The sequence below is a fragment of the Conger conger genome, chromosome 16, assembly GCF_963514075.1.
Source record: "Conger conger chromosome 16, fConCon1.1, whole genome shotgun sequence".
Taxonomy (NCBI): domain Eukaryota; kingdom Metazoa; phylum Chordata; class Actinopteri; order Anguilliformes; family Congridae; genus Conger; species Conger conger.
The window spans coordinates 35,364,002-35,391,723 of NC_083775.1; the positions used below are offsets into that span (position 1 = coordinate 35,364,002).

Consider the following 27,722-nt stretch of genomic DNA (forward strand, 5'->3'; position numbering starts at 1 on the left):
AGAATCTGTATCAGTAGGATCTTACCTGTAACTTTATCAGTTGGATCTAACCTGTATCAGTAGGATCTTACCTGTGTGAGTGGGATCTGACCTGTATCAGCGGGATCTGACCTGTATCAGCGGGATCTGACCTGTGTGAGTGGGATCTGACCTGTATCAGCAGGATCTGACCTTTCTGAGTGGGACCTGACCTGTATCAGCGGGATATGACCTGTGTGAGTGGGATCTGACCTGTATCAGCAGGATCTGACCTTTCTGAGTGGGACCTGACCTGTATCAGCGGGATATGACCTGTATCAGCAGGATCTGACCTGTGTGAGTGGGATCTGACCTGTGTGAGTGGGATCTGACCTGTATCAGCAGGATCTGACCTGTATCAGCAGGATCAGGCCTGTGTGAGTGGGATCTGACCTGTGTGAGTGGGATCTGACCTGTATCAGCGGGATCAGATCTGTGTGAGTGGGATCTGACCTGTATCAGCGGGATCTGACCTGTATCAGCGGGATCAGACCTGTGTGAGTGGGATCTGACCTGTGTGAGTGGGATCTGACCTGTGTGAGTGGGATCTGACCTGTATCAACGGGATCTGACCTGTGTGAGCGGGATCTGACCTGAGTGCTCTCTGTGGCTCCCTCTCCTCCGCAGCGGAAGGAGCTGCAGGAGCTGGACTCCATGAGCAGCCGGGTGTGGATCCTCACCAGCACCTACTCCGCCAGCAAGGTGGTCATCATCGACGCCAACCAGCCCGGCTCGCTGGTGGATCAGTTCAACGTCTGCAATGCCCACGTGCTTTGCATCTCCGGCGTGCCAGGTCAGCTCCTCCCCCACTGCGCTTGGGCCCGCTCACGCTCCAGCCAAACACGGCTCTCTCTCTTCGCATTTTATTCCTTAATAGGGTTAAGTTCACGATTAGCATGGCTATGAACGAGAGCGATGTGTATTGGTAAGGGGAGCAGCTTGACTTGTTGACTTGTTCCTATGCAAATGAGCTTGTTTGTGCGAGTATGGAGGGGAATGGCAGTTGACAATCAGGAGCAGATGCGCAACACACCCTGACTTCCTTTCACTCTGAAACCAACATAGAGAACGCTGTTGAGTGCTGTTAAAGGAAATTATGTTGGGTACTGTTAAAGGAAGTGATGTTGAGTACTGTTAAAGAAGCGATGTTGAGTACTGTTAAAATAATCTGCATTCGATGTTGCTGCATTCACTGCTGAATCAGACGTGGAAACACATCTTCTCAGGCTTCCCTTGGCAGAACCAACACAAATTGAAAGTCCATGTCCATGCACCCTTCTCGCATTTGAACAAATATCGCACTATTACTAACCTACTGACAGCACTGTACATACAGGAGCAAGTCTTGCTATTGATCCACAAAATGCTATTGTGAACAGGGCCTTTGAGAACCAATTACTTCCATTCCTCTCTTCTGGCTGTAACCAGACACACACACACACACACACACACACACACACACACAAGGCTTGGGGTGCTTCTCAGTGGAGAACATTCAAACCCTTTCCTCAGTACATGGAAATTAGATGGTAAACTGTATAAGTTGAAGATTGAGAATCTTCCATAATAATTATAATACTACTACCAATAATAATAGCTTTATCTACATGGCACCGTTCATAAATGCAGCTCAAAGTGTTTCCAAGCCATATGCAAACATGAATTGTGATGTTGTCAGGTGTGCTCACCGTAGACTGTCTGCCAGTTCTGTCACTCCCTGATTGTTTTGTACACCTGATTGTATTTCCGTCTCATTATCTGTGTATCTTTGTTTGTTCTACTCATTGCCAGATTATCATGTGCTTTAATTATTTCAGTCTGATCTCTTGTGTTTCGACCTGTTTCGAGTACGACTTTTGGATTACCTTTCTGTTCTGATTTGAACCGCCGTTTTTGGACTCCCTTTGATTTATTGGTTAGTGCTTCTGGTTTTGGTTTTTGTTACTTCGCCTGTTTGGACTGTTTGTTTTCAACCATCTGCCTGTGACATCAACCATTCTCTGATTACCTGTGTTGTTACCATTTGCCCAGAAACCAAACCTTTGCCTGGACTATCGTTTACAAACTGCCTAATCTACACCATTCCTGCCTGTCTGACCTGCTGTGGAGTTAATAAAGACTTTAACTTTAACCTCTGTGGTCTGGCAATTGGGTTCATTGTTCTGGTAGCTGACGGGTGTGCCCGTTTCTCTCTTTCGTCCCAGCGGCCAGCGAGAGCGACTACCCGGCGGGGGAGATATTCCTGGAGCAGGGAGAAGGAGGATCGGAGGACAGCGGCGGGGTGGAGGGCATGCTGGCCGGCATCACGCTCGTGGGCTGCGCCACCAACTGCAGTGTGGTCCGCAGCAACTGCTCCTCCAGGACGGACACGCCGGTGGGGGACAGGACCCAGGGTACGTCCTGCTCTTAAGACTGATCGTATCACCGCAAGCTCCTTCTCATCACGCCGCAGAACGGCAGCCATTATTGAAAATAGTATATTTGAGACTGGGTGATCACATGACCCAATATCAGGATAGTGATAGAATGATTCCCGGAAGCTGCCCATTGCAAGTTACCGTCTGGATAAAAAATGATGTTGCCCTTCCCCTCTAATTATCAAAGTAAGTAGTGGCTGGCAACGTTGGCAGCAACTGTTGCCCAAAAAGTCGCATCGCGTAGCATCACCTTTAAAGGAATACACCAACATTTCGGGAAATATGCCTTTTTTCCGACTTACAAACCCCAAACATAAGAGGTCATAAAATTGTCACAGGAGGGTTAAAAATTACCATGGCGACGCGTGTGCAATGGCGGGGGGTTCTTATGAAGTAAAGCGAGCTAAGCGTGTGACGGCGTGTGCCGGCTCCAGGTCACGTGGCCCCTCTCCTGAGCGGGAAGCTCAATGTGTCCCAGTCGGCCGAGGAGGCCACGGAAGCCACCGAGGTGTCTGAGCCGGCGCCCTGCAAGGAGGAGGTGTCGGCCCCCCCCAGGCCCTTCACCGAGCACGTCTTCACCGACCCCCAGCACCTCCCCCCGGGCGCACCTGCGGACAGGTAGGAACCACGCTCGCGTCTGTCCTGAATGAGTCACGCAGACCTATCCTAACTGTTTAGGATTCAAATACTTTTCTACACTCTGCCTTGGTGAGAAATCCAGCTATGCCAGCTTGAACAGCTGGAAAATTGAGCTGGTCAAGTTGGTCATTAGCTGATCTGGCTGGGTATGAGCTGGTCAACCAGCTACCAGCTTTTTCAAAACATAGCTTAAGCTGGTCAAACCAGGTTGAGCTGGGAGCTGCTCTAAAGTGGTCAACCAGCTACCAGCTGTTTCAAAACCTAGCTTCAGCTCTTTTTTTTCAGCAGGGTGGGCTTGTCTGGTGTATTGGAACCTATCAAATACCCCCAAAAGTACAAGCCTGCCTTCTGGTCCTCTTGGTTGACTCCAGGCACCAGGCATGATCAATCAAGCACAGGAATGTATTTGAATCCAAAAGAATTGCATCATTGACCTATGACTTCAGTCATGTAAAGGGTGCCCAGACTAAAACCACCCCACATGTCCTCCCCAAAATAATAGCCTGACTTTACACCTCGTCCTCCACCACAGGGAGGCCGGACAGTCGAAGGAGGAGGCGAATCCCACAGCCCAGGAAACAGAAGACAGGGGGGAAGAGTCTGGAGCCCCAAGCAGCACAGCCCCCACCATGTGGCTGGGAGCCCAGAACGGCTGGTGTGTCCCTGACACCAAAACACCTTCACCTCTACCTTCTACCCATCAATACACCTCTACCTTCTACCCATCGCTACATCTCTGCCTTTTACCCATCTGTATACCTCCACCCTCTACTCATCTATACACCTCCACCCTCTACCCATCGATACATCTCTGCCTTTTACCCATCTGTATAACTCCACCCTCTACTCATCTATACACCTCCACCCTCTACCCATCTATACATCTCTGCCTTTTACCCATCTGTATGACTCCACCCTCTGCTCATCTGTACTCCTATACCTCCACCATCTGCTCATCTACACACCTCTACCTCCGCCATCTCCCCATTCGTACACCCCCTGACTGACGGAGCTGTTTAAGTCTGAGATCAGGGTCAGCCTCTGATTGGCCAAGCTGTTAGTGTATGCTCTGGGTGAGCCTCTCATTGGCTGATTGTGACCCTGTGCTGCTTTCTCAGGCTGTATGTCCACTCTGCCGTCTCCAACTGGAGGAAATGTCTGCATTCAATCAAACTGAAGGACTCAGTGCTCAGCCTCGTGTAAGTAAGCTTGCGGTGTCAGTTTGCTAGTTTATTTAGTTTAGTACGTATAGGTATATGTACGTATAGGTATAGGTATATAAGCAGAATAGCTAGGAAGCTGCTGCTCTTCATTATTGAAAATGTTAAATATTAAAATATGTGACATACACAGGCATAAGGAGAATATAAACATATAAATAATATGCCGTGAATAATACAAGCATTTTCAAGACCTTAGTTATGTCATAAAATTTACTCATTTCATTTAATTAAGAGTGTGAACCAGGTCTCACTCTCCCCTCTATAGCTTTGTAATTTGTAAACAAAGTGTCTTTCATTTCATATATACTGTAATGTACAGCCATCTATGTTAATGATTTACTTTAATAAATTAGCTACGTGAATTGAGTCGGTATGTGGGACCCTGTTGATGTTGTGAGGGTGTAATTTCTGTGTGAAGCTCTGGTTTGTTTTGTCTGTGACTGCATGTGTCTGAATTACAGGCATGTGAAAGGGAGAGTTCTGGTGGCCCTGGCAGATGGCACATTGGCCATCTTTCACAGATCTGAAGGTACAAAACATAAAATGAACTGAGCTCCACTGGGTTCAACTGAAACACAGAGTGAGCTGAACTTCACTGGGCTCAACTCAAACACAGAGTGAGCTCTGAACTTCACTGGGCTCAACTCAAACACAGAGTGAGCTCTGAACTTCACTGGGCTCAACTCAAACAGAGTGAGCTCTGAACTTCACTGGGCTCAACTCAAACACAGAGTGAGCTCTGAACTTCACTGGGCTCAACTCAAACACAGAGTGAGCTCTGAACTTCACTGGGCTCAACTCAAACAGAGTGAGCTCTGAGCAGACAGATGTATCATCTGCTTTTACCAGATCAGATGCTTTCATCCATAAATATTTACAAATAATTGCACTTATTAAGACCCAGTAAGTGCTAAAGTCACTGTCTGTGTGTGTGTGTGTGCGCAGATGGGCAGTGGGACTTGAGTAACTACCACCTGATGGACCTGGGGCGGCCCCACCACTCCATCCGCTGCATGGCGGTGGTGCACGACAAGGTGTGGTGCGGCTACAAGAACAAGGTGCACGTCATCCAGCCCAAGACCATGCAGATCGAGGCGAGTTACCACGGCGACGCCGCGGGCGTGGCGCTAACGTTAGCGTCCTTTCCTTACGGCCGATGAGCCGCCGCGTGGCGCTTCCTCTCAGAGAAGCGGGACGTATTTGACGCGTGCCGTGAATACGGCTCTCTTTCAGAAATCGTTCGACGCGCACCCCCGGAAGGAGAGCCAGGTCCGGCAGCTGGCGTGGATCGGCGACGGCGTGTGGGTGTCGATCCGTTTGGACTCCACGCTGCGCCTGTACCACGCCCTCACCCACCAGCACCTGCAGGACGTGGACATCGAGCCCTACGTCAGCAAGATGCTCGGTGCGACGCTCCGCCTCCCCGTCACACAGTTTCCTTTAAAGAAATAAAAAATAAAAAACTATTTTTCCCTTTTTCTCCCAATTTGGTGGCAAATTGTACCCGATCTAATCCAATTAGTGTTAGCTGGGGGATACACCACCCACACCCCGTCCCTCGGCGGCCCGAAGGAGAGTGACACGCCTTCTTCAAGCCGTCTCGTCTCATGCTCATGACTGTGATTCCAAGGCGCCCAGGGTGCTGTTGTGTGCGACGATCCGCTAACCCTGTCAAGTCCCTCCCTGGAGCGAGCCAATTATGCCGCTCCACGAGAGCCGGACCAAAAGCCAATGCTCATGGGCATTTTACCATCACAAATAGTAAAACAGTACTGTTCTGAAACCCTGAAAATTCCAAGCTTTTTGGTGGTTTGAGCATCTCAGAAACTGCTGATGTCCTGGCATTTTCATACACACTAGTCTCTAGAGTTCGTAAAGAATGGTGCAAACAAAAATAATTCAGTGAGCAGCAGTTCTGCAGACAGAAACTGATTGTTAATGAGAGACATCAGAGGAGAATGGCCAGACTGGTCAAAGCTGACAGGAAGGTGACAGTAATGCAAATAACCACACATTACAACAGTGGTATGCAGAAGGGCATCTCTGAACACACAACGCATCATAACTCTAAGTGGATAGGCTACAGCGGTAGAAGTCTACAAAATAAAATATGTGATAAAATGCTCACTGAGTGCATGTGAGTCCATGATTACAACAGTTAGAGCAAATTCCTGTACAAGAGTGCTGTTTGTGGTGTGACGTTTGGGTGGCTGTAAACAATCATCTGACAGCAGCTGAATTCTTGTGTCTATGTTTTGATTGGCAGGTACCGGCAAGCTGGGCTTCTCATTTGTGCGCATCACAGCGCTCCTGATTGGAGGGAACCGCCTGTGGGTGGGGACAGGGAACGGCGTGGTCATCTCCATCCCGCTGACAGAGAGTGAGTCAGAGCGAGAGGCCGGTCGGTGTGCGCACGTCCGGACGCCCCGCGCGACTCCTCTTTCTGCGCCTCCGTACGGGAGGAGGCGCTACGAAGGAGCCGCCGTCTCCGGCCAGCTCAGTCCCGCACCTCAGCTGTTTTGATTTCTGTCTAACCGTCGTTCCCTTTAACGGATCTCTTTTCTTTCCCTCCGCTTTGCTTCCTTCTGTCTGGTCTGTGCTTTCCCTCTCTATCCCTCTCTATCCCTCTCACCCTGCTGTCCTGTCTTTTTCTGTCTCTCCCTCTCCTCTCACCCACCACCCTCTCCATCTCTCCCTCTCCTCCACCACCCCCTCTCCATCTCTCCCTCTCCTCTCCTCCACCACTGCCTCTCCATCTCTCCCTCTCCTCTCCTCCACTGCCTCTCCATCTCTCCCTCTCCTCTCCTCCACCGCCTCTCCATCTCCTCCTCTCCTCTCACCTACCCCCCTCTCCATCTCTCTCTCACCTCTCCTCCACCACCACCTCTCCATCTCTCCCTCTCCTCTCACCCACCATCCTCTCCCTCTCCCTCCCCTCTCACCCACCATCCTCTCCATCTCTCCCTCTCCCTCCCCTCTCACCCACCATCCTCTCCATCTCTCCCTCTCCTCTCACCTACCCCCCTCTCCATCTCTCCCCCTCCATCTCCTCCACCACCCCCTCTCCATCTCCCCCTCCCCTCTTCCTTAGCCGTAGTCCTACATCGAGGACAGCTCCTGGGCTTGAGGGGTAAGTGCGAGTTCGTCCTTCCTCAGCCTCCCGTCATAGTCATCCTCAGCGCTCAGCTTCGCTCTTCTGTCCTCCTCCTGTGTCACATTCTGCATATTCATACCGCCAGCCAGAGAGCCCGTTACTCGAGTAGACCGTCTGTTACACGTCAGGGATCACCAACTCACGGTCCTCGGAACTGCTGGCTTTCCCACCCTCCCTTTACCTGGGAGTCGGGTGTGAAGACGGTGTGGCCGATCAGTCGCTCTAATGACCTGGGAGAAAAGGAAACCAGGGCTGGATTTGGATTCGAGGGCCAGATGCTGCAAAAACCAAAAAATGACAAGTATTTTGGTCTTGTATCGACTTAAAAAATACTTGCGAGAAAGAAAAAAAAGATAATTAAGTTGTGATACAAGACTAAAACACTTGTTGAGTCATTTTTTTTTGCAGTGGAGTTGATGACCCCTGCTCTTTGTCACACTGTATGTCCAAACTATCCTTGTTGTGTTTTCTGCTGCCGAGTATTGTGGTGTTAGGGGCAGGCCTGAGCCCTTTCTCGTGGCCTAGGACTGTATTTAAGTGCTTGTGGTAAAGACGTGAAAGCAGTCATCCTGCAGTATCATCTGCAAGCCTCCTCTGCATATTGTTGGTGCCTCAGTGCACCTGTGTTGGTTGGTAGTGCAGTAGCTCTGGAGTGGGATTGCCACAGTCAGCTGTATCCATCTGCATGTACGTCTGAAAAATCGATGGTGGGTTTTTCCTCATTTGCCCCCCCATATATTGCACTTGCCTTTTGCCTTCCGCACTTGCAAGTTGAACAAATATCATGGTTCAAGTTCAAGTTCAAGTTACTTTATTTGTACCCGTAGGTAAATTTGTTTGGTTGGGGACTAATCAATTTCAGGTGAGAAAATGAATTGAAATTCAGTTCATGAATGGAGAAATCCCCATCCAGCATTATGTCCTATTTTCGATTGATGAACTGAATCACTTCCTGAATTGACTGAATGGAAACAGAATTGGCCCCAACCCTGTGAAACCTGGTAGTTGGCCATCTTCCACCTGAAGGTGCATTTAGTTTTCTTCTATTTTTTTAGTTCTCTTTCCCAGACAAACATGACCAGTCAAATATGTAATTGTTTTGGATTTAAATACTTTTGCTTTGATTTATCTTGCCTGGGGCAATTGAGCTAACCAAGAGGAGCAGAAGGCAGGTTTTGCACTTTTTGAGAGTATTTCATAGGATCCAAATATCCGGAAAAGCTCAGTAAACTCCCACACACACTTATCAGGAGAATCCTTCCATCTTTCCCGTTGACGTGCTTTGCGGAAATCTCCGCCATCTTGGCTCTTCCTGTAGCCTCGGCCAGGCCCCTCTCCGCAGGGTTCAGGCAATCCCCCTGTCACTCACCGCTGCCCTTCTCCATCCTCAGCCAATAAGGTGTCCCCGACCTCGTCGGGGGGCGTGATCCACGTGTACGCCAGCGACAGCGCGGAGAAGACCAGCGGGAGCTTCATCCCGTACTGCTCCATGGCCCAGGCCCAGCTCTGCTTCCACGGGCACCGCGACGCCGTCAAGTTCTTCGTCTCCGTGCCAGGTTAGCCTGACGAAGGTCCACCGAAATTAGTCAGGAGCGCTGGTTCTGCCGCAATTGCCAAAAAAAACAAACATGAGAAAGTACAAAAGATTAGGGTACAAGTTCTTTGTCTCCGTGCCAGGTTAGCCTGATGAAGGTCCACCGAAATTAGTCAGGAGCGCTGGTTCTGCCGCAATTGCCAAAAAACAAACATGAGAAAGTACAAAGGATTAGGGTACAAGTTCTTCGTCTCCGTGCCAGGTTAGCCTGACGAAGGTCCACCGAAATTAGTCAGGAGCGCTGGTTCTGCCGCAATTGCCAAAAAACAAACATGAGAAAGTACAAAGGATTAGGGTACAAGTTCTTTGTCTCCGTGCCAGGTTAGCCTGATGAGGGTCCACCGAAATTAGTCAGGAGGGCTGGTTCTGCCGCAATTGCCAAAAAACAAACATGAGAAAGTACAAAGGATTAGGGTACAAGTTCTTTGTCTCCGTGCCAGGTTAGCCTGATGAAGGTCCACCGAAATTAGTCAGGAGCGCTGGTTCTGCCGCAATTGCCAAAAAACAAACATGAGAAAGTACAAAGGATTAGGGTACAAGTTCTTTGTCTCCATGCCAGGTTAGCCTGATGAAGGTCCACCGAAATTAGTCAGGAGCGCTGGTTCTGCCGCAATTCCCAAAAAACAAACATGAGAAAGTACGAAGGATTAGGGTACAAGTTCTTTGTCTCCGTGCCAGGTTAGCCTGATGAAGGTCCACCGAAATTAGTCAGGAGCGCTGGTTCTGCCGCAATTGCCAAAAAACAAACATGAGAAAGTACAAAGGATTAGGGTACACTCTCAGAAATAAATAGTAAAGTGACAGTGGAGGTACATTTTTCCCAAATGTACCCTGAAAGTACAGTCATTTTCTCTTTGGGTACAAATGAGTAAACAAAAAAAGTACAAATTAATGACATATTGCTGGCTAGGAGTACAATTTTATGTACCTATAGTGTACTGTCCCAGCAACAAGCATTTGTACGTTTTTAGGCACTTTTCATTAACTCGTACCCGTGGGCAATTTAGAGTCGCCAATTAACATAACCTGCATGTCTAAGGAGTGTGGAAGGAAACTGGAATACCTAGTGGAAACCCACATGAACACGGGGAGAACATGCAACACTGAGATCCCCAGACTGAAGCTAGAAAAATCCAACAACAACCTCTAAAGGAGCTGATAGAATATACATATAACTGATTATTATTATTATTATTATTATTATTGTTATTATTATTGTTATTATTATGTGTAATTGCCCGTTATAACCAGAGTGGCCCTGTTTCTCTCAGGCAATGTGTTGGCCACCCTGAACGGCAGCGTGCTGGACAGCCCCTCAGAGAATGCCGGCTCCACAGCGCCCCCTGAGGCTGAAGCCCAGACTGTCAACAACGTGCTGGTGCTGAGTGGAGGGGAGGGCTACATCGACTTCCGCATAGGTACACTGAGCAGTCACACACACACCCTCTCTCTCTCACACTCTCACACACACACACACACACACACACATACTCACTCACCTATACACATGCTCACACACACTCTCTCTCTCACACGCTCACACACACACACACACACACACACACACACACTCTCTCTCTCACGCTCACACACACACACACACACTCACCTACACACACACACTCTCTCTCACACACGCTCACACACACACACACACACACACACTCTCTCTCTCACACGCTCACGCTCACACACACACACTCTCTCTCACGCTCACACACACACACACACACACACACATTCTCTCTCACGCTCACACACACACACACACACACACTCTCTCTCTCACACGCTCACACACACACACTCTCTCTCTCACACGCTCACCTACACACACACACACTCTCTCTCTCTCACACGCTCACACACACACACTCTCTCTCTCACACACACACTCTCTCTCACATGCTCACACACACACACACACTCTCTCTCTCACATGCTCACCTACACACACACACACACACTCTCTCTCTCACACGCTCACACACACACACTCTCTCTCGCACGCTCTCTCACACGCACACACACACACACTCTCTCTCTCTCTCCCACGCTCACCTACACACACACACACTCCCTCTCTCTCACACACACACTCTCTCTCTCACACGCTCACCTACACACACACACACACTCTCTCTCTCTCTCACATGCTCACACACACACACACACACACACACACACTCTCTCTCTCGCACGCTCACCTACACACACACACACACACACACACTCTCTCTCACACGCTCACACACACACACACACACACACTCTCTCTCTCGCACGCTCTCTCACACACACACACACACACTCTCTCACACACACACTCTTACACACATACACACTCACTCTCTCACACAGGTTCACACACACTCACTCTCTCCCTCTCTCACACACACTCACTCACACATTTTTTTGCCCCCATTTTAATGTTTGAGACAATTTAACATAATGTCAAATAAAATAGTCATGTTTTGTATTTGGTTGCATATCCATTGCATAGCATGACTTCCTAATGTCTGGATATCTTGTTTTCAGGTTGTCCTACAAACGATACTAAAACTCTTGAATGGATCTCTATGGGAATTGGGGGGTGGGACTAGATTCGGCTGTAAATTATGCTGATACAATATGGAACACATTTGTTGGCTAAATGGCTTTATGTCATCAAGGGTCCAAGGTATCAGATGAGCCTCAAACCATCCTGCTGCTGCCAGATATGCTGTAGATACTAAAAGGGACATTTCTCCTGACTAATTTTCCTGTTGAACTCAATGGAAGAATTGTTCAGAAGAAACAACCCTTGAAGTATCTACTCTATATCTAGTAGCAGCACGGTTGTTTGAGGCTGGTTTGATACCTCGGACCCTTGATGACTTAAAGCCATTTAGCCAACAAATGTGTTCTATACTGTATCAGCATAATTTACAGCTGAATCTAGTCCCACCCCCCAATTCCCATACAATACTTTTGACTGGTATTGTATGCACACATGATCACTTGCTCACTCACACAGACACCACCTGTGTATTGTGCTTTATGGTAATGATTACCACGGTTTCTCCCTCTCTCTCTCTTTCCCCCTCTCTCCCTCCCCTCCCTCTCCCTCCCTCTTTCCCCCTCTCCCTCCGCTCTCCCTCTCTTTCTCCCCTCCCTGTCTCTCTCCCTCTCTCTCTCGCTCCCCTCCCTCCCTCTCTCTCTCCCTCTCTCTCCCCTCCCTGTCTCTCTCCCTCTCTCTCTTCCTCTCTCCCCTCCCTGTCTCTCCCCCTCTCTCTCCCTCTCTCCCCACCCTCTCTCTTTCTCCCTCCCTCCCCTCCCTGTCTCTCCCCCTCTCTCTTTCTTTCTCCCTCCCCTCCCTATCTCTCTCTCTCTCTGTCCCTCCCCACCCTGTCTCCCTCCCTCTCTCAGGGGACGGAGAGGACGATGAGACTGAGGAGGGCTCGGGCGACGCCGCGCAGATCAAGCCGGTCCTGTCCAAAGCAGAGAGGAGCCACATCATTGTGTGGCAGGTGTCCTACGTCCCCGAATAGCCCTGCAAAAGATGACCCCCTCCTGCCATTTAACCTCCTCTGTAGCCTCCCCCCTCCCCCTGCAAAGGCACATCTCGCCCTACTCTACCCCTTCATCAAACTCCCTGCTCCAATATGCCCCGCCTCCCAAGCTACAAACACAGAACAACAGACACAGCTGAATATGCCAATTTCCTTATCCCAGAATCTCAGAGCCGTCCATCCCTCTCAACTTACAAATGAAGCTGATTTACTTAGCAAGCCCCTACCACATATTAGGTCATCATATTAGGACAACAAATCCCTTAAAGAACACCCTGGTGTAACCTCCAGCTATGACCAGCTTGAAATGACCAGCTACCAGCTGTTTCAAAAGATAGCTTGAGCCGGTCAAACCCTGTCAAGCCGGGAGCTGGTATGAACTGCTCAACCAGCTGCCAGCCGTTTCAAAACCTAGCTTGAGCTGTTTTTTTCAGCAGGGTAATGCGAGTTCTGAGTAAAACATGCCCTACCTCTGAACACAATGCTTTATTGGGAAACCGGTTGGGTATTTTTCAAAGAACGGATGTAAAAGACAGTGGATGAATATATAAGTGATGCTGGAAAGCATTCTGTAAAAAAATTTAGTGTTCGGAGGGCGATGTTTGAAATGGAAGTATTGTGGAAGGCAGACGACAAATTTTGAAAGAAGAAGTTTTGAAACAATATGAATGAATATATAAAAATTTTAAAATATATAAACACCTAAATTGAACATAACATGGTAAATCCTAACATTTGATATGCCCCACTGGTAGGTTGTGAGAGGACTGGGTCAACCATTTTCACATCAGATTTAAATCAACACCGCGCACATTTATAAAGTTTTAATTCCACGCTTGGACATATCTTCGTCTACATTTTCATTTGTGCTGGGTTACAGAAAACAGTCGTTCATTCAGGGGGTTTTGCGGTTAGAACGTCGAGAACCGATTGAGGTTGCATACACTTCTCACACCGTGCTGTATGTTTTACCCACTCACCCACCCAGATGCGTTAAAAAAACAAGTAATGTGTCATGTTTTTAACACACCTCCATGACTATTTAACACAACACATTGTGTTACTTTCAACACAGTCTGTGTCGGAAAGTCTCCACTTGACACAGAATAATTTGAAAGCAAAACAAAATTAGTCACAAAAAAAGTGTGCTGGATATTAGCATGTCCTTTTGGGGTGTGCTGCAACCCTCACCAATTGGCAATCCTGCGTTACAACAACAAACACGTCTGAGAGCTGTGGCCCATCGCCCACATCACTTTATATAGTATATGTGCGAACGGATGCAAGTGTATCTTTGTTTTTAATCGCATACTTTTATGGGACCAAGACTTCCTGCTTTCAAGCGGTTGTCTTCGCACCGTTGGGAACTCATCACAGAGCACAAAGAGCCAGAGTCGGTTTCACAGACATTCATTAAAAGCCCAGTCCTGGACTAAAGTGAGGTTTGTATGGAGAATCTCTGGGCCTGGGCTTCATCTCCGTCTGCTAAAGTATGCCCATAGAGTAAACCAGATAATAAAGACCAGCATCCTCACACTTTCTGGCCACATCCAGCAAGAGCCTTCATCAAACAAAGACACTTGAAGAGGACAAGAACACACGCATACGTTTAACACAATCTATTCACGGCCCATGCCCTTATACCAATGAACCCCTTTAATGTAATAACTGCACATATTCAAAATGGAGCGTTACGTGTATATCTTTTTCCAGATCGGCCACATAACAGATGGTCACACACGCCATACACTATCCTGCTAGTGTTAGTACAGTGTGAGCCTGCTCAGGGCCCAACCCAACCCAACCCAACCCCACCCCACCTGTAATATTGCGCTGTTTTGTATGTAAACTCCCCTGTATATTGAAAAGCAGCTGCCAACCTGTTACTGGCCTCGAAAGGTTTATCTGTAAATCTGCAGTGAAGATATTCATTCCCTTATTATCAGCGTCCCCTCCAATCCTCAGATATGTATTTAAGCCATCAAATGTGAAAATGTATGTAATAAACATATTCGTGCTATGAAACCCAAAGGCTTTTTTTCTTTTTGGTTTTGTTGCTTACATCGCTCAGGTCATGTGGAAGTACACAGGAAATGTCGAAAAGCTTAGTTCTCTCAGATAATCCAAAAATGAAACGACAGGCAATCTTCACTTGGACCTTTATTTCAATTTGGACATTATTTGGTCACAAGAAACAAGTGTTCCTCCACACAAGGAAATACAAAGCACAGCAAATTAGGTGTTCAAGTAACTTTACCCTCCATTGCTTACAAATTGCATATGGTTACATTGTACATAAAATACATTCACTCAAACACATTCACTCTTCAGACATGGAAGGGAAGGGTGATGATAGATTTTCGTTTTGAGAAGGCATAACAGATTACATATCATTATTTTATCTGCCCAAGATTGCCCTGAATTACATTCAATATTAAGCTGACGAGTTTCTTAAAATTATGACATTGTTCTGGTGCACTGACAACTGTTTATGGAGATTTGGGCAGAGAAGGCATGAGACTAGTCTTATCACAAAATTCTGTCAGGTTTAACCTTTAAAAATGCATGAACTGTTCATACTCACATTCATGTAACTTTGCTCTATTGAATTTCAAACTTGAAATTCTTGCATTCGCTCTTTGACAAACCGATGCGTCGCACCACTACCATAGTACAGACACCATTATCAAAGCATACAAACAAGAAAAACATTTCCATAGAAATAAAAAATACTCCTATTTTACAACCTTTTTTCTGAAAATGTAGCAGTGCATGTTCAGGGCTTGTGCTGGTTAACCACCTCTTTTTAAGATTATCCATGTTTTCGTGCTAGGTATTAGCATGGTTATCTTATACTACAAGAGTGGTAAAGATGTACTGTAGTGTCAAGTAAACACTGTAAAAAAAAAAAAGTCAGTCTTAACAAGCATCTTAGTCTTATATTTAGACCTGAACTCATTTCTATTACTCTTTTGCTAAATGACAAAAAAACTGCCAATGAGGTGAGAAAGTTTGACCAGTGGGGTGAGAAGAATTCACTTCAAGCAAACATCAATTTAAAAGAAGCTATTATTTTCTGCTTGAGAAATAAAAATAAGATCTTAAGTCTTATTATACAACTAAAAACACTTGTTAAGACAGACATTTTTTGCAGTGTAGAATTGGGGGAAATTGGAGAGACTCTGACCCGAGAATGATGACATTCTGAATCAATATGGAGGTTCTGGTACATTCTACGGTATAGGTCAGTTTGAGTAAACTGTGCTAAGGACCATCTTGGCGGCCAGTGCAAAAAGTTTTTTGGGTTGTTCGCCCCCTTCAGGAGGAAGCATGCAACGAAAAAGCCAAGAGCGAGGAGACTTGTGTCGAGATGTGTACATGTGCATATAACGTATAAGGTTTGCATTGCTCCAGGGCATGTCAAGCACCTATTTTTTAAATATATATATTTTTTATTCATTAGTGACATTATTTACCCCTCTCTCTCCAAACATGGAATATCCTTGGAATGGCTGTATTCACCAACCATGCTCTGTTCAATTCAGGAGAGCGCAGACAAGCCAGCGGAGCTCATGCAGACTACCGCTTTGACAAAGTCAAAGTAACATGATTACGTGATGATGCGTAATTATAAGCAATTTAGCTGCCCAGTTCATGGAAAGCCTACAGAAGCTTAACCTGTGTTAAGTAATTAAAATGTATTTTTAAAAATATGACGACAACAAAATATCGAGCTTGCGGTGTACTTGCACCGCCGCTTTCAGCCGCCATTAATTTAACGGAAGTCGAAGGTTAATCGCAAAGACTTGCGGGATACTGAATGATACATGCATGCTGCCAAAGCCACCTGAGAAGGCATACTTTTTTGCAAACTTTCAAACTCGATGCCTTCCTTCCTGCCTTATAATGCTGCCTAATAAGGGGTTTGAGCACTAATTGGATCCCGCCCCCACTGGGTGTTTACCGGCCCTAAAGCTGGGTACGCACAGGAGCATCGCCTTTCGCTTTCGTGTTTGTTACGCGACAATATCCCGTCTTTCATTGTTGTCACATTGTGCTATAGATGCAAAAAGTCCATTATAAGATCGAGAGATTCCATCCTACGGTTAGAGTGGCCTACGTCAGACACTCAGCTTGATTATTGCAGTTCTTTATGCCAGTCCCTGAGCCAAAGCCAAACCAGAGATCCCAAAAAACACCTATACTTCCAGTTTCATTTAGGGTTTCATTATTAATCTGTTTTAAGGCAAGGCGTGGTCTAGACACTTTTACAATTATTTTTTTCAGGTTGAGTTCTCTCAACAAAACAAAGGGGGCAGACGTGAAAATGAGCTGAAGGTAAATTATGTGTGAATATTGGTATTTCTTACAGAGAGCTGCCTGTGTGCCGCAGTCTATCAGGTCATGCATTGGAGGCAGTGAGCTACATCGTGTTCCATAACAATGACGAGAACAAGCCATTCAGCCCAGCAATGCTCGCCTTGTCCTACCACTAAAGTGTACTGTACCTACTGCTTAGTTTGCCTAAAATCTAAACAGCATCTAGCACTGCATCAATCCTGGTCTTGGAAAAACGCCTAGTGTTTCTGCTTGTAACGTAAACTCACTGTGTTCCAAAAACCAAGTTAGCTCTCCATGTTCCGAACAGTGCAACTTTCATGACTAATGACTAAAAAAGTACTCCAAGATCAGCTTTGGTTTTTGTGTGTAAAGCATAATTCCTTCCGTTGACATAAAAACTTGGTTATTAGTCAAATGCATGATTCAATTCAGCATACAGTGACATGGTAATAGTTCTCCACTGTGACATTGTGGCGGGGAAGCTGTTGCTAATGAGAGACTATGAACCGGGCAGGCTTATACGGCGGTGTTCGGACCACAGTGACTAAAGGCCTAGACACACCAAACCGATGGTCGGCTGCGGAGCGCCGACAAAGATCGCCTCGCGTCGATACGCGTCGTTAATGTTGGCTGTGCCGAACACACCGCAACGATGGTCCGCCGCCGGCCGAGTTGCACGTACGTTCTGCGCCTGCGTGAGAGGTAATAACTCTCCACACCAGCAGGTGGCGGTAGTCTGTATTTGTCTTTCAAAAAATGGAAACCGGAAGACCGGGGAATGCGTTTGCATTCCCTAGAAGCAGCCATTGTCTCGCTCACAACAAACAGTTTGCAGCAATTTCCTTGTTCTCTCGCTATTTAGTAATACTAATCGAAAATTATGTCTGGTAGTGATAGTAACTTTGGAATGGCACTTCTGGTGGAAGTGGCCGCTTCCCCGTGTTCCGTTTCTGATAGGTTAATGGCAAGCCAAAATAGGCTGAATGGCGAGTTCTGGTCATTGTGTGCTTGGATATTAGTTATTAGTTATTAGAACAAGTATGCATACAGCAGGGATACAGGCTCTGTTCAGTGGGAATTGCCCTGTGTGGCATATACCAACCTACTCCAGGAACAGCCCCAACACCTACAAAGCTAAGAAAACTGAGCTACTAAAAGCAAGGCAGACGTATCTTCAGTGTCTGGAGTGTGTCAGATTCGAGGACCGTATCTCCCACGACTCTCCAGTCTTTGTGTCCCTATACGTTTGTGAAGTTAGAAGTTGCCGCGCGAATAACGATGTTCTTGCACTTCTGTAGAAAGCTCCAAAGTGTCTAGACTCAAATCAAGCTTGTGATATTAGATATTTGGATTTACAAAACTATTTGATGAAAGAGATTTACGAGGCAGTTTAGAGTGGATCTGAAACTGACTGCAGGGCTGAACACAAAGCGTACGGAAGGATCGTGTCTGTGCAAGGTATTGTGGGAAGTGGAGTCCCACAAGAATCTGTGTTGTGACCTGTGGTTTTCCATACTTACATTAATTATCTTGATAAGGACATTACTACTGAATTAATTAAATATGCAAATGGTTTAGACTCTAATAAAGTAGTCCAAAAAGACTCAAAACGGAATCCAAAAGTGGGAAAAAAACTAGTAATTTTTATGCAGAGTTGCCAAAAATGTGTGAGTCTAGAATAGCTAAATGACCTATTTGTTATTATGCGGTCTTATGTTCCTAAATGTGTGCGTACGTACGTACGTGTGTGTGTGTGTGTGTGCGTGTGCGTACATACGTGCGTGTGTGTGCGTGTGTGTGTGTGCGTGTGTGTGTGTGCGTGTGCTTGCATCACTCATAGATCCAGTGCTGGCTGCTGTCCTCCCAGCACGTGAGCTCCTGGTTTTGGAACCAGAGGGAGATCTCCCTCTGAGCACTTTCCACTGAGTCACTGCCATGGATCACATTCCTACAGCAGAGAAACACACACAGGTCACCTCTACACTCACACATATACACACACGCACACACTGTCACCTCTATATATATATATATACACACACACACACACACACACACACACACACACAGGTCACCTCTACCCTCTGACTCACATGCACACACACCTGTCACCTCTACACACACACACACACATACGCACACGCAGTCACATTCACACAGGTAACCTCTCACTCGCACACAAGCACACACACCTGTCACTTCTACACACACACACACATGCATGTACACACACAGTCCACACACAGACACAAACACAGAAAGTGACACTGGTCACCACTACACCCTCATATTCTTGCATCAAACACACCCACACACACACACACACACACACACACACACACACACACCTGCCCACTTCCAGGCAGTAGTCCCCTCGGATGGTTCCTGGGAGTGAGTCTGCAGGGTTGGTCTCTCCCAGCATTCTGCGAGCAGTCTTCACCACGTCCAGACCCTGCCACACCTGCACAGACCGCACACAACGGCCAGAGCGTATGCAAAAAGTCTAATTATATTCTTATTTACTTAGAAAAAAGATATTTGTTTCATCCAAAAAGCTGCTGAATTTATTGACACCCGTTTTCAGTATGTGTGTCCCTCCCTTCACAAAGACACTTGCCGAGTCATCTTATATGGTGTTTTTTGGAGTGGTGCTCTTTGACCATCCCAACAAATTGGAATTAGTACGCCGACTTCTTATATGGATTTAACTCTATGAAAGACAGCAGGCACGTCTCACCATGGCGACGACAGGTCCAGAGCTCATGTAGCGGATGAGTCCGTTGAAGAAGGGCTTGTCCCTCAGCTCCCAGTAATGCGCCTTCAGGAGACTCTCCGACGCCTGTCGCCGCGACAACAGAGAACCGTTTTACACACTACACAGGGCACAGAATGCGAGAAATGTCTGGAAAATTCCAGCAGAAACCGGCTTGAGCTCTATTATGCTCCCAAATGATTGTTTTAAAAAAAAAAAAAACGACATTTCACAACGTCTTCTTCAGGATGTAAATGTTGGTTATTGAAATAAATTACCAGGGAGCATAATAGTGTGCGACAACCTTTTGTTTTAATACCGATTTAGGACGAATGCCACCAGTGCAAGTGTGTTGCTGTCCTTCAGCGCACACGGCCTCACCTGCACCAGTTTGAGCCCCACCAGGTGGAAGCCCTTTCGCTCGAAGCGGCGGATGATCTCGCCCACCAGACGCCGGTGCACCCCGTCCGGCTTCACCGCGACGAAGGTCCGCTCGTTCACCCCGGTCCAGGCTGCCGGGGGGGGGTCAGAGAAACAACCGGATCAACCCTCCCACCGGCCGTGTAACATTGCGTCCGGCTCATAGAAATATATGGGCTAAGTGCCTGTGACGTCACCCACTGACTATCATTGGGCTCGTGAAAAGCGCTTGGAAGCCTGGGAAGTCAAGTTTACTGGGGCCGCCATTTTGTATTTGGAGCCAGAGACTGGGCAGTAGGGAAGCTGATGTGGCTCCTCCACTAAGCGTGTGAGAGAGAGAGAGAGAGAGAGAGAGAGAGAGAGAGAGAGAGAGAGAGAGAGAGACGTAATCTGTCCCTGATTCGTATCAAAGTATTGCTGTGTATTCCTAATAACACATATTGAAAACGGGTATGAGAGACCTACACTGGAGCCAACCACAGTGGCAGGAAATCACACACCAGGAAATCAGCATCAGAAAAAAAGCCTGCTTACTAGTCCGTGAGGCCCATGCACAGAACAGGATGCATCACACTGTCACACACTCTTGGGCAGATTTGACTATCAGCAAGCCAGCAACACATCTCGGTCCCACAGTAATCACAATCAGGATCCGCCATATTGGATCCTGCAGGGAAACACAGATGCCAAACCCTCCTGGCTGGTTGGCTTGCTGGCCCTTCGGATGTCATGGCTCAGTGTTTCTCAACTCCAGTCCTTGGGACCCACTTGCCGGAGGGTTTTTGTTGTAACCAGGGACTCACACACCTGATTTAACCAATCAAGGGCATTTCTAGTGGTTTGATTAGTTCAGTCATTAAAACGGAGTTCCTGATTAAAACAAAAAAACCTTCTGGCAAGTGGGTCCTGAGGACTGGAGTTGAGGAACACTGTCATAGCTGACACACTGTGGCCTGACAGCATGTAAACAAAGGGCACGAGGTGGGAGCTGCAGAGGAACACATTCCTCTGACGTCATCAGTAGCCGCCAAAAATGACTGCAGCGAGCTGCTGTAGCTTAAGGGCTATTTCGGGCAATTTCAGAGCGCTTTGACTTGCATTTTACTATATTTAATTATATTAATAATATAGGTTTATTGCATTTTAACGGCTGTGATATCTTGCATTGACTATTAAATTTAAAACATTGCAGTTCCGATTTAAGCCCCGTTAAATTCGAAAAGGTCTAAGAGTGTCTGCCAGTTGTTTGAGCAGAAGCCTAAATTAAATTACACATTGTCCCCATTGTACCGACGTGTAAGATCAATAAAATGCATGTTCCCTTATGTATCACGCATCATGTGTATATATAAATGTAACCGTCTTATTCGCATCGTCCAACTTACCGCACACCTCAATTCTAGCGAGTTTTGCGACCGACCTCTCAATCTCCTGTTCGTCAGGCAGTGACCTTTTTGGCCCCATGTTAAGTGCCACTACTCGTGCAGCCTGGTATACGAGAATTCGTAGAAACCAATAATGGAAGGGCTTCTAAGTCAACAAGACTGGATGCAAGCAAATACTTAGCTATAAATAGGATGTCGACGTTTTCGACGAAGTAGCAATGTTACTTGACACTTCCGAGTTGAAAGTTAAGATAACTCGTGTGCATGATAAAGTAGCTAACATGTAGCTGTTGTTTTTTTACAGTGTAAGTGGATGTAACGCTACGCATGTTCATAAGATTTTTCCTACATTGAGGCCAGTGCTAACTGCTGTTTGTACACGTTAATAAAATTAGTTACTCTGAAATGTTAGTTATAGCTACAGATCGGCTCGCTCCAGTTTACCCTCAAATAAGCAAGGACAGTATTATTCGGGATCATCTTCTGCAACACTAGCAGAGCCATCTTGCTCTAATACATTACCCAAATAAGTCTAGCTGTAATCTGATTCATTACAGTTCTGAAACACGTGGTCTTCACGGTACAGCCTTTGTTGTGGGTTGTGCAAAGCCTCAATCGTTAGCTAGCTAGATAACGTTATAAAACCACTGATTTACCTCCGGTAAGTAAATTTACAAGCTAGCTAAAATGGTTATTCGCCCTAACTTGGCATACATACCGGCAAGAAGATGCGCTACTCTTGGCTTTCTCTCTTTCTTGAAAATGAACAATTACATTTTACACGTAAAATCATCGCATTAAAAACTACCCTTACCTGTCTGGAAGATGTTTGCAAATATGGTTAAGACAAGACAAATCATTTTCCCTGAGATGTAAACTGAACCAGAACCAGATCCACATACACATTAACGCAAGCGTAGCTAGGGAGGGACTTCGAAACTCTCAAATACGGAAGTCTCTGTCCGGAGCGCATGCGCGTATTAGGTACGTGGAAACATCTGCAGGACAGTAGCTATATGGCCCGATCCGTAATGTGCATTTTCAAAATTAAACACGTAGGCTGGGAAATGGAATAGACGCCATTCCGTAGTTGATGTGCCTAATAGTTTTTAAAAACGAAATACGAGAAGCTTACCCTCAGTTCTAAATAGCAAACCGAGCGCACGGTTTGCACAATTGAGTGTAAAACTAAATATTGTAAAATAAAAATGTTACCGTTACAAGTCGGTGTAGGTTCAGCGGTTGAACCATACTTCAAAAACGCATGTATGTAATGGTGCACATACTCATTTGAGTTATGTTTCAATACATTTATGTTAAAATATTTGATTTGTCATTCACAATTTAATTTACGGTAGCACATCTCAATGTACAATTACGAAACATTTAGCCAACCATCTCCATAGCTTTGCAGTGGGAAGTTGGGAGCGCTTTTCGCAAGGCCATGGAAGGTCAATGTGTGACGTCACAGCCACTGTTCATAATTTTTACGGTGATGATTGGCTGGCCATATTCCACCCGCGACCAAACGTAAATAACATTATCACGTCACAGCAGTGAAAGGAATTCATATCATTTAAACAGCCAGTTTATAACATTTGCGGCTCACAACGAGGATTCATCTAGACAGGTGAGACGTAGCCTTTGTAATGTTGATAAGGAACAAAAATCAAATGATATTTGCATTAGATTGCTGCGTTTGCTTTAGCCAACGTTTTTCAAAAGTATAAGCACGACTGTAGCCTAGTTGCCATAACAAGATTTAAAGTGATTTTCTGTTCGATAACTACTTGCGAGGCTCCATAATTGCCTGCTCTACTTTGCTTTGAAAACAAGCTTCTCCTGCCCTGTGGATATCACTAATGTTTTTTCTTCACAGCTCTCACAATGTTTCTGTCATCCACTGCTGTTGTTTTCCTTGTTTGATGTCTGTTGCTCAATACTCTAGCAGTTTCTTTCTTTTTCAGGACACTTGAAAGTTGCTGTAAAAGCTATCCCCAATGCTTGTGCAATAGCTGTGATTGATTTTACTTCTTTCCTAAGCTTCAAAAATGGCTTACTTTTCTCCCAAAAACAGCTCTCATCATGTTGGTTTATATCTTCCAACACAAATGCAGTCTTCAAGACCCAAGACAAATACCAAGAGTAGACGTTCAGAACTATTTATTTTTTAACCAATCAATCTAACAGGGTACATCTCAGCAGCAAGAAACACCTGTCCGTCTCATGTAGGCCCTGGATATATACATAAATGCCATTAATGTAATGTAATGTACGTCTTTTGACCTCAAAATCAATTGTCTTCACTGTATACCAAAAAAAAAAAAAGGAATTGACCTTGCTATTCCAATACTTTTGGAGGGGACTGAATATGTAGTAGCTACATAATGCCAATGTCACTCATTTACAGAAAATAGCTCCAAGAAACAGAAAGGGCTCTTTTAACTGCTTACTGAGCTTCTTTAACCTTTTAGTCTTTCCATGATTTCTAGTATATTATTCCTCTTACATTGTGGAGAGCAACAAACATGGCATTTTATTTTATTTGAAATGAGTACAATTGATGTAGTGCATGTAGTTTTGTTCACTTGAGATGAAAATTTAAACTGTTTTATTTGTGTCGTGCTTTTAATTCGCCTCACATCTCTCACATGGTGGTGACATGACACCTGGCAATCCTTTTTGATGGAGAAAAACAACACCTGGAAGACTGGTAACACCTGGAAGACTGGTAACCCCTGGAAGACTGGTAACACCTGGAAGACTGGTAACCCCTGGAAGACTGGTAACACCTGGAAGACTGGTAACACCTGGAAGACTGCTTGAGCAGGTAAGTCATGTTGTATAACTTTATTTTTTAATTAACTATTGTTATCAAACCCGTTGGATGTATGGTTGTGGATTCGTTTAGTGACAGACAAAGGGATAATAATTTAGCAGGTGGCACAGGCATCAGTGTTGATTGTACTCTTTAAGGGTTCTGAATTTCTGTATGTTTACACTAGGACTAGAACTGTACTGTCCTCTCAGGTCTACTTTTGCGTTTGTTCTTGTGAGCACTTTGTTGTACGTCGCTCTGGATAAGAGCGTTTGCTAAATGCCACTTAATGTAATGTAATCAGTGTAAGTGGTGGTGGGCAATGGAGCCGTGTTGGATTCCAGATTGAATGAAAAACTGTTCTCTTCATTTTTTAATCAATCCTGTCATATGCCTGGTCTGAAGTATTTAAAAGAAATTGTGAATATATTCATGAAAAACATATAATTGGGGGCCAAGCAGCAAAGATGCGTGGGCATACACTGTGTCTCTACCTTTTCTTATTATTATGGTCAAGGCAATTATTGATGTCATTTTCTGCTAAATTGGATTTTCAGGTACATTGGATTTTCTGAAGAAGATTCACATTTTCTGACTGGCCACAATTGTTTTCCATTCTTCAGCAAATTTGACCAAAATAATGGGCTGACCAAGCCTCACAGTAGTACTCAGATGGATTTTTGATTTTCAAAATCATCTGTTCAGTACTGGCAATTGAAATCAGCGCTGAAGTCGCCAAACAGGGAGTGATCTCATTTTTCAGCAACTCTCTGATGTATTGACATCGCACTTGGTATATGACTCAGGACTCCACCTTGAGCACTTTTGCGCCACCAATGGGTCAAAGATGGAGGTACATTATTGCGTGTAAGTTTGAAGCTATTTGCCCAATTTAAAAAACGAGGTACGGTTGGATTCCTTGGATCAAGTGAAGTTCAAGGCACTCATTGATGTCATTTTCTGCTGTATTGGATTTTCAGGGACATTGGATTTTCTGAAGAAGATTCACATTTTCTGACTGGCCACAATTGTTTTCCAATCTTCAGCAAATATGACCTAAATAATGGGCTGACCAAGCCTCACAGTAGTACTCAGATGGATTTTTGATTTTGAAAATCATCTGTTCAGTACTGGCAATTGAAATCAGCGCTAAAGTCGCCAAACAGGGAGTGATCTCATTTTTCAGCAACTCTTTGATGTATTGAAATCGCACTTGGTATATGACTCAGGACTCCACCTTGAGCGCTTTTGCGCCACCAATGGGTCAAAGATGGAGGTACATTTTTGCGTGTAAGTTTGAAGCTATTTGCCGAATTTAAAAAACGAGGTACTGTTGGATTCCTTGGATCAAGTGAAGTTCAAGGCACTCATTGATGTCATTTTCTGCTGTATTGGATTTTCAGGTACATTGGATTTTCTGAAGAAGATTCACATTTTCTGACTGGCCACAATTGTTTTCCAATCTTCACCAAATATGACCAAAATAATGGGCTGACCAAGCCTCACAGTAGTACTCAGATGGATTTTTGATTTTCAAAATCATCTGTTCAGTACTGGCCAATGAAATCAGCGCTGAAGTCGCCAAACAGGGAGTGATCTCATTTTTCAGCAACTCTTTGATGTATTGAAATCGCACTTGGTATATGACTCAGGACTCCACCTTGAGCGCTTTTGCGCCACCAATGGGTCAAAGATGGAGGTACATTTTTGCTTGTAAGTTTGAAGCTATTTGCCAAATTTAAAAAACGAGGTACTGTTGGATTCCTTGGATCAAGTGAAGTTCAAGGCACTCATTGATGTCATTTTCTGCTGTATTGGATTTTCAGGTACATTGGATTTTCTGAAGAAGATTCACATTTTCTGACTGGCCACAATTGTTTTCCAATCTTCACCAAATATGACCAAAATAATGGGCTGACCAAGCCTCACAGTAGTACTCAGATGGATTTTTGATTTTCAAAATCATCTGTTCAGTACTGGCCAATGAAATCAGCGCTGAAATCGCCAAACAGGGAGTGATCTAATTTTTCAGCAACTCTTTGATGTATTGACATCACACTTGGTATATGACTCAGGACTCCACCTTGAGCGCTTTTGTGCCACCAATGGGTCAAAGATGGAGGTACATTTTTGCGTGTAAGTTTGAAGCTATTTGCCCAATTTAAAAAACGAGGTACGGTTGGATTCCTTGGATCAAGCGAAGTTCAAGGCACTCATTGATGTCATTTTCTGCTGTATTGGATTTTCAGGTACATTGGATTTTCTGAAGAAGAATCACATTTTCTGACTGGCCACAATTGTTTCCAATCTTCACCAAATTTGACCAAAATAATGGGCTGACCAAGCCTCACAGTAGTACTCAGATGGATTTTTGATTTTCAAAATCATCTGTTCAGTACTGGCCAATGAAATCAGCGCTGAAGTCGCCAAACAGGGAGTGATCTCATTTTTCAGCAACTCTTTGATGTATTGACATCGCACTTGGTATATGACTCAGGACTCCACCTTGAGCGCTTTTGCGCCACCAATGGGTCAAAGTAGGAGGTACATTTTTACGTGTAAGTTTGAAGCTATTTGCCCAATTTAAAAAATGAGGTACTGTTGGATTCCTTGGATCAAGTGAAGTTCAAGGCACTCATTGATGTCATTTTCTGCTGTATTGGATTTGCAGGTACATTGGATTTTCTAAAGAAGATTCACATTTTCTGACTGGCCACAATTGTTTTCCAATCTTCAGCAAATATGACCAAAATAATGGGCTGACCAAGCCTCACAGTAGTACTCAGATGGATTTTTGATTTTGAAAATCATCTGTTCAGTACTGGCAATTGAAATCAGCGCTGAAGTCGCCAAACAGGGAGTGATCTCATTTTTCAGCAACTCTTTGATGTATTGACATCGCACTTGGTATATGACTCAGGACTCCACCTTGAGCGCTTTTGCGCCACCAATGGGTCAAAGATGGAGGTACATTTTTGCGTGTAAGTTTGAAGCTATTTGCCCAATTTAAAAAACGAGGTACGGTTAGATTCCTTGGATCAAGTGAAGTTCAAGGCACTCATTGATGTCATTTTCTGCTGTATTGGATTTTCAGGTACATTGGATTTTCTGAAGAAGATTCACATTTTCTGACTGGCCACAATTGTTTCCAATCTTCACCAAATTTGACCTAAATAATGGGCTGACCAAGCCTCACAGTAGTACTCAGATGGATTTCTGATTTTCAAAATCATCTGTTCAGTACTGGCAATTGAAATCAGCGCTGAAGTCGCCAAACAGGGAGTGATCTCATTTTTCAGCAACTCTTTGATGTATTGACATCACACTTGGTATATCGACTCAGGACTCTACCTTGAGCGCTTTTGTGCCACCAATGGGTAAAAGTAGGAGGTACATTTTTACGTGTAAGT

General features: G+C 45.3%; 2 protein-coding genes across 3 annotated transcripts in view; one reads left to right on the forward strand and one right to left on the reverse strand.

Annotated features, from left to right (window-relative positions):
- Window positions 1–13,685, forward strand: part of LOC133114494 (C-Jun-amino-terminal kinase-interacting protein 3-like) — a 54,598-nt gene extending 40,913 nt beyond the window's left edge. The window contains exons 22-34 of the mRNA XM_061223955.1: window positions 646–811; window positions 2,223–2,411; window positions 2,870–3,053; window positions 3,607–3,729; window positions 4,193–4,273; window positions 4,759–4,826; window positions 5,243–5,391; window positions 5,531–5,702; window positions 6,564–6,677; window positions 7,389–7,427; window positions 8,843–9,007; window positions 10,317–10,463; window positions 12,454–13,685. Coding sequence (XP_061079939.1) covers window positions 646–811; window positions 2,223–2,411; window positions 2,870–3,053; window positions 3,607–3,729; window positions 4,193–4,273; window positions 4,759–4,826; window positions 5,243–5,391; window positions 5,531–5,702; window positions 6,564–6,677; window positions 7,389–7,427; window positions 8,843–9,007; window positions 10,317–10,463; window positions 12,454–12,575 — 1,719 coding nt within the window. The 3' untranslated portion in view covers window positions 12,576–13,685. The remainder of the gene's footprint in view (window positions 1–645; window positions 812–2,222; window positions 2,412–2,869; window positions 3,054–3,606; window positions 3,730–4,192; window positions 4,274–4,758; window positions 4,827–5,242; window positions 5,392–5,530; window positions 5,703–6,563; window positions 6,678–7,388; window positions 7,428–8,842; window positions 9,008–10,316; window positions 10,464–12,453) is intronic.
- Window positions 13,686–14,738: 1,053 nt separating this feature from the next.
- Window positions 14,739–22,440, reverse strand: nme3 (NME/NM23 nucleoside diphosphate kinase 3). Of its 2 annotated transcripts, none has more exons than XM_061224370.1 (5): window positions 22,309–22,440; window positions 20,071–20,201; window positions 19,675–19,776; window positions 19,286–19,398; window positions 14,739–18,885 (listed from the first exon to the last, which is right to left on the reverse strand). In XM_061224370.1, exons 1-5 carry the CDS (start codon window positions 22,352–22,354, stop codon window positions 18,768–18,770), a joined length of 510 nt encoding a protein of 169 aa, XP_061080354.1. In that variant the 5' UTR covers window positions 22,355–22,440; the 3' UTR covers window positions 14,739–18,767. The 2 variants fall into 2 exon arrangements, with proteins under 2 accessions (XP_061080354.1, XP_061080353.1); XM_061224369.1 differs by lacking the exon at window positions 22,309–22,440 and adding an exon at window positions 21,495–21,686.
- Between the last annotated feature and the right edge of the window lie 5,282 nt (window positions 22,441–27,722).